General features: G+C 47.8%; 1 protein-coding gene across 2 annotated transcripts; it reads right to left on the bottom strand.

Annotated features, from left to right (window-relative positions):
• Window positions 1–636: 636 nt before the first annotated feature.
• Window positions 637–5846, bottom strand: LOC105192801. 2 transcript variants are annotated; one of them, XM_039453277.1, is made up of 7 exons: window positions 4463–5846; window positions 3344–3894; window positions 2955–3093; window positions 2567–2745; window positions 2231–2389; window positions 1675–2116; window positions 637–1633 (listed from the first exon to the last, which is right to left on the bottom strand). In XM_039453277.1, exons 1-7 carry the CDS (start codon window positions 4647–4649, stop codon window positions 1560–1562), a joined length of 1731 nt encoding a protein of 576 aa, XP_039309211.1. In that variant the 5' UTR covers window positions 4650–5846; the 3' UTR covers window positions 637–1559. The 2 variants fall into 2 exon arrangements, with proteins under 2 accessions (XP_039309211.1, XP_011155353.2); XM_011157051.3 differs by having other exon boundaries at window positions 637–2116; window positions 4463–5844.
• Between the last annotated feature and the right edge of the window lie 154 nt (window positions 5847–6000).

The following is a 6000-nucleotide window of genomic DNA, read 5'->3' as shown; positions in this document are numbered from 1 at the left end:
CTAGTCAATTAAATCAATTGGCCAATTAATATATTTAATTGATTAATCAACACATATTAACATTATATACATATGTAATATGTATTATATAATATATACATATTAATATTATATGTGCAATATGTATTATTTATGTTGTATATTTATTATATTTAATTGATTAGTTAACCAACTAAAATTAAATTAGCAATACGTGCAGAAAAAGGAAAAATTATCTAATCATGTTAGATGCTAATTAATTTTAGATGGCTATCGAAGAAGGCTAGAATGCTAGTATGAAAGAAAAATTAGGCGGAAATATTCAAATGCAGATTCTTAACACGAACCATCGTGCATCCCCCTTCGTAATTATTTTCCAGAAGCGGAAGAGCGTTTACCTGTCGGCTTCTCGGCTTCCTACGCTCGCAGGCTTACTCCACTTTTATTTGATCGTTTCTCCGCGCGGCAATACGTTCTGACCTAAGGAATCTACTAAATAACTTATTCTCTTCGTCGCGCGTTTTCGTTCCTTTTCATTACACACGAGTATAATATATATTTATTTATATTTATATATATAATCACTCGTCGACGTGTATAACATCGACGATATCTAACAACAGTGATGGAAGGTGCCGATCGAGTACGGATCGCCTCGGCGTTATTTCTTTTGATTATATCTTCCTTTTGGCATACGAGACGCGGTGTATCGTGCTGCTTTGATTTTCGATAAGGCGAGAGAACTCGACGAGAACTCCCCGACGCGTCCCCGATCCTCTGGAAGGCACAATCTCGACGAACGTTCGCAGTTTGTCGGGACGTTTCGTACGCCAACATCGATCCCCGACAGCTTTCGCCAATCGATGCACTTGCATTCGCTACGCATGACACGCGTGTCCCGCTTTTACTTTCCAAGCGGCGCTGCAGGTTCCGACAGAGGTTTTCATCATGGAGACAAATCCAGGGGTTGAAACCGACGCGATTTCGAGCTCAATTCCGTTTAAAGATCTCAAAGATTGGCGTTTTACGCCATCGCGCGCGAATCTCATTGTCACGAATAAACATGGAAATCACATCGGCGATTAAATTCAGACACAGAGAAATTATAACGGTTCCAATTTCTGGATAAGTCTCTCTATTGGCATGCGCAAAACATAAAGTATAGAGTAGACAGTTCTTTCGTTACCAAAATTCACTACACATCGAAACTACCAATGTTACGCTTGTAACTTGTTTCTATTGGAAATACATCGCCAGTCAACCTCATCGCAAACTGTCGCGCGTCGGAAAGCTACGAAGACCGTTTTAGCCTAAAAAGGACGAGGACAAGGTCCTACTGAAATCGATCTGCAGCGGTATTCTGTACCGTATCAACGATACTTGTTAGTACCATAATTGCTGAAAAAATCATCGTTCGAAATCGCGAAGTAATAAATTTCATTCCTCAACCTACTAATTAATCTAAAAATATAAAATTCTGTGAATTCTTGCTCCCCAAACGTTGTCCCTTGATTTCTCGATAGCAAAAAATATCGACAAATGTCGTGAAGACAGTACGCAGATACCGCGGCCGATCACGTTTAAATTTCGCTACCTATAACACCTACGTGTGGACTGTGCCAGCGCGGCGCCGCTGATTCTCCGCAGTACGCGCTGCCGATCGACGACGGCGCGCCGACGGCGTCGTCGTCACGGCGGCGGCGAATGTGGTCTGGTTGTCCTCGGAAGCGTCGAAAATTCTGCACGCGCCGGTCGTGGTGACGGCGACGGTCGCCGCTGCGGCAGCGGTCGCCGCTGTGGCTGCGGTCGCGGCCGTCGCGGCAGCGGTCGCCACAGCCGTCGCCGTGGCGGTGTTCTCTATCGTTTCCGACAGGGAATGTTCCCTACTTACGTCGCCGTCGTCGCCGCCATCGGCGCCGTCGCCATCGTCCGCAGTAATGCTGCCGCCGCTGCTGTTCTCGCCCACCATATTTACGAAGAACTCGGACCTGGAGAACCTGCCGATCTCCGTGGAGCCAAAGGCCTGATGGAAACCCGGAAGCGGCTGCTTCGAGACGGGCTTCTTCTTCAGCTCGAATCGCTCGCTCGAGTGCCGGGACTCGCGCTCCTTCTCGCGAGAAACCGTGCCTTCCTGCGGCTAAAATCGGCGCGTCTTTAACACTCAGACTACGATAACAATCTGGTAGATGGAACGAATATTCATGTGTGCAAGTACAAGTGAGAGATATGTTTTGTATGCAATATATTTTACCGTGGAGGTTGGCACTAGTTCGAGGGACATCCCAGTGCTGTTTGGCTTCCATCTGGTCCCGCCGTCTTCCTCGCGTCGATTCATCGTCGTCGTCGTCGTCGTCGTCGTCGTCGTCGAGTCTATGACGGAATCCACCGCTGATCCCAGCAACCTTGGCATCTGCATAGATAATTTCTTATTGATTCTCGGCAAATGTTAAATTGACGTTTACGTAACGCCTTTATAATTTTCCGTCATTCTTCATCGTTGCAATTTATAGTCGATTTGTCACATGAAACTTTCGTCGTATTCGCGGTTCGCTGGGCATTACGTGACAGTCATATGGGTACTGAATACCTGATGCTCCGGTGGCGGATAAGAGGCGCGAATGCTATCAATGCTCAACTTGCTCGGCGCATAATTCATCTGCGGCGCGTCCTCCAAAAATGCACAGTGCCTAGTTGGAGTGCGGTCCCGCAGGAAAACTGCATGCCGCGGGCCCCGAATCGCCGCGTTGCGAGCTACACTTGGAACGTCTGAAAAATTGCACACGTCTAAATACCATGTAAAATGTTTGATTAAGTAATAATTCTTCTTTTTCCCGTCAAACGACGCAGATATATTATTCCATCGCAATTTGAATTGGCGCGTATAAAAATGCGATTAGTCAAACGATCAAATTGCCAGAGTTTCAAAATTGCCGCGGTGGGACCTCTAAAAGAAAAATAAAATACGGTGGACTTACGTGGTAGCATACCGTGACAAAATTGGCCCCATGGACCGTGTCCATGCGCGTTTGTATTCTGGACACTTGGGTGAAGAACACCACCCATTTGCGCTGATGGATGAGGCGTTCTCGGAAGTGGATGAGGACTCGCGCTGTTCTGCAATCAGAGACATCGGGCGATTTTTGCGGACATTCGATGTAACGCAGTGAGGGGAAAAAAAATTCCTCCTCACGTTTAGTTTAAAAAACGGTGAAAGATTTTGCGTTCAACAGAATTAAGAAACGTCTGTGAAAAATAAGATCGATAAAATTTGCATTTGTCAATTTGAATTGAACGAACATCGCGAAGTTGAGGCTTTTTTTTCTCTTGTTTCCCCGTAATTACGTCATTGCGCTCCGTGTATTACCTGATAAGGGTGCCATTTCTGGTCGACGAAGTCTGCGTATTCCGTGGGTTCTTGGCGACGGATCTCTCTCTCCGCGGCCGCGATGTCCGGTGAGTAACCGTTAGAGAACGACGTAGCGGCACACTCCGCTGCTTGGCTCCTTTGGTCTTTGATGGGCTTTTCAAGGTCGCGTTGCTGCTGTTGGTGCTGATGCATCGCTCCCATCGCCTGCAGCCTCTCGATCGGGTCGCCGCATACATTTCCGTACCAATCGCCAATTCGCGGTGAGTGCGCGGGTTTCAAGCGATGCGCGGCCTGGAACCAGGGCTCGGCCGTCTGATGAGGGCTCACGCTTGGACCCATGGGCATCGGCGTGCAATCGAAACGGTGATGCTGATTCAAGAAGCCGCCGGCCATAGACGCGGAAACGGCCGAGCTGACGCCGCCAATCGCGGCCGTGCGCGCGTTTGCGGTCGCGATCGCGTTTTGCAAGATCGACCGCCGTGACAGCTCGCGAGTCTGCTCGCGCATGGCCTTCCGCAGCCTCGCCTCCTTCGGATTATACACGTAATCTGCGACAATGTACACGCGACCATTATTAATACAGTAATGCAAAATGTAATGTTTTAATCATGCTGTCTCCGGACTGTAACTAACATAAGTTTTATCAAAATCTCAATCAAAATTTCTACGAACTATGAGCTCGAATTATCGATTTACATACAGTATATGATACAGCAGATCTTTAAATTTTTTATTGCAAAAGTTTTGTTTGAACGTGAAAAAAAATTTTATTCCGTTTTTTAATTTATTATGAAAAAGTGTTTAATTCTTTTAACACTTAACGAATGACTTAATTAATTTTCATATCAAATGTATTTGTCGTCAGGTATTGTATATCTTTTCTTACGTACTATACTATGCTACAAAAAAGAACGTTTATTAAAGAAAGAAACACAAACAAATTTATTTATTCATTCACACAGATAAATTTTTTTTAAATATTATTTTTTTTTTAAGTTGCATTAATGCAGCTGTAATTAAAATGCAAAAAAATACGCGTGTGTTTACGAATCGTTGCAAATCAACGAAAAATTGTTTCGACGCGACATGCATCTCGTTTGCGTTTGCTTAGTCTACCTGTCGGATACGTAGGTGGTATCGTTCCATTGTATCGAGCACTAATGTCGATCGCATTAGAGATCGGCGCTGCGTCGTAGCCGGTGTACGCTACGCTACCGTTGTCGTAACAAAAGTACTGCTGCTGCTGCTGCTGATAAAAATGACCACCTGCCGCGTAAGCCTCGATGTAATTGCAGCAGTCCATCTCTGCGATTTTGCGCGACGCTGCTCTGTCCGAGATCTCGCGTATCGATCTAGATCTAGACCCTGCTAGCGGCACGTACGCTTAAGATACGTCTCTTCCGTTGCGCGCGGACATCGCGCGGGACTCCGATCTATCTCGGTTATAGTACGTCACGTGACACAGATCGAACTTCTCGATGCTTCGATCGAAGTAAACGCGAGCACGCACTCCGTCTGTCAAATCGCTTGTCTTCCCTCGATGTTCTCGAAAATTGTTATCGATACTTTTCATGTTAGCACGCTAATCGTCGAAAATTCTCGGATCTTCGACCACGAAGATTTCTTTTTTTTCCCCCTCCTATTGATTTAGAACGTACGCGTATCTTTCTTCCATCTACTTTCCGTATCTAAAATTTCGCGATTTCGTGGACGTGCATCCTCGCAAGATTGTAAACACCGGCGAATCTTCGTCACTCTTCGCCGACGATTGGGCGACCTTTTCACGTCCGTGTGTCTTCGTAAGCGAAGACACACCGAGCTCGCGGTGAAGTAAAGCAGACTTGCGATCTTCGTTGAATCGCGCTCTCCCCGCGAAAGTCCGATCGATATCTCGATTTCGCGGGTCCAAGTCTCGCGGCTCTCGCAAATGTAAACACCGCCCGCGCGGCCCGCGGACAACGCACCGCGACCGCGCAATGCACCGGCGTCGCGCTCTCTCTCTCTCTCTCTCTCTCTCTTCTCTATCTCCTCTCTTCGTTCGCGAAGGCGCGGAGTGTGAGCGTGAAAACTCGCGACCCCTTCGCGCCTTTGCCCTTGCTGCGAGGTCGTCGGAAGTTTACGCCGAGAAAGCCGTATAACTGCCGCGAGATGCGTCGGGAAGCGTTCGATCGGCCTCCCGCGTACCGTCGGGAGAATCCAGCGTTCGCGGTTCCGTTGACGTCGACCTCCTCCTCGTCGTCGTCGTCATTGTCGCTCTCGTCCTCGTCGTTGGCATCGCCGTCGAGAACGATCGTCAGCAGATCGATGAGCGGCCACCACCGACGATCGTAACTAATTAGTTAATTAACTAATTAACGTAACATCGTCATCCGGTCGCCGCTGATCGCCACGCGTCCACACGCGGACGCGATCCGGCGTGTGCGGCGTGCGGGCCGCGCCATGCTCGCTGCAGCCGCGGCGAGATCGATGACAGAAGCTGCGTTCCCGCTGCACCTGCTGCACCCCTCGCACGTTTCTCCCCCTCCCGCGCCCACCCCGAAAACAACGCGACCTTTTCCGCGCCTTCGTTGACACCGTTTTCGTTGGCGTGATGAATTCGGTTTTTCTTTCCTTCCCCTCGGTTGATTTTTTTTTTTTTTTACTCTATCTCTTTT

This window comes from Solenopsis invicta, chromosome 9 (genome assembly GCF_016802725.1).
Source record: "Solenopsis invicta isolate M01_SB chromosome 9, UNIL_Sinv_3.0, whole genome shotgun sequence".
NCBI classification, from domain to species: Eukaryota; Metazoa; Arthropoda; class Insecta; order Hymenoptera; family Formicidae; genus Solenopsis; species Solenopsis invicta.
This window is presented reverse-complemented; position numbering and strand designations above follow the sequence as displayed.

Bases quoted from the DNA above. Each gene is read 5' to 3' on its own strand.
- LOC105192801 (XM_011157051.3), bottom strand. From the start codon at position 4,649: ATGGACTGCTGCAATTACATCGAGGCTTACGCGGCAGGTGGTCATTTT. The intron at 2,746-2,954 runs GTAAGTCCACCG...GCAATTTTTCAG, and splicing joins TTGTCACGGTATGCTACCAC to ACGTTCCAAGTGTAGCTCGC. The intron at 2,117-2,230 runs GTAAAATATATT...CGCCGATTTTAG, and splicing joins AACTAGTGCCAACCTCCACG to CCGCAGGAAGGCACGGTTTC.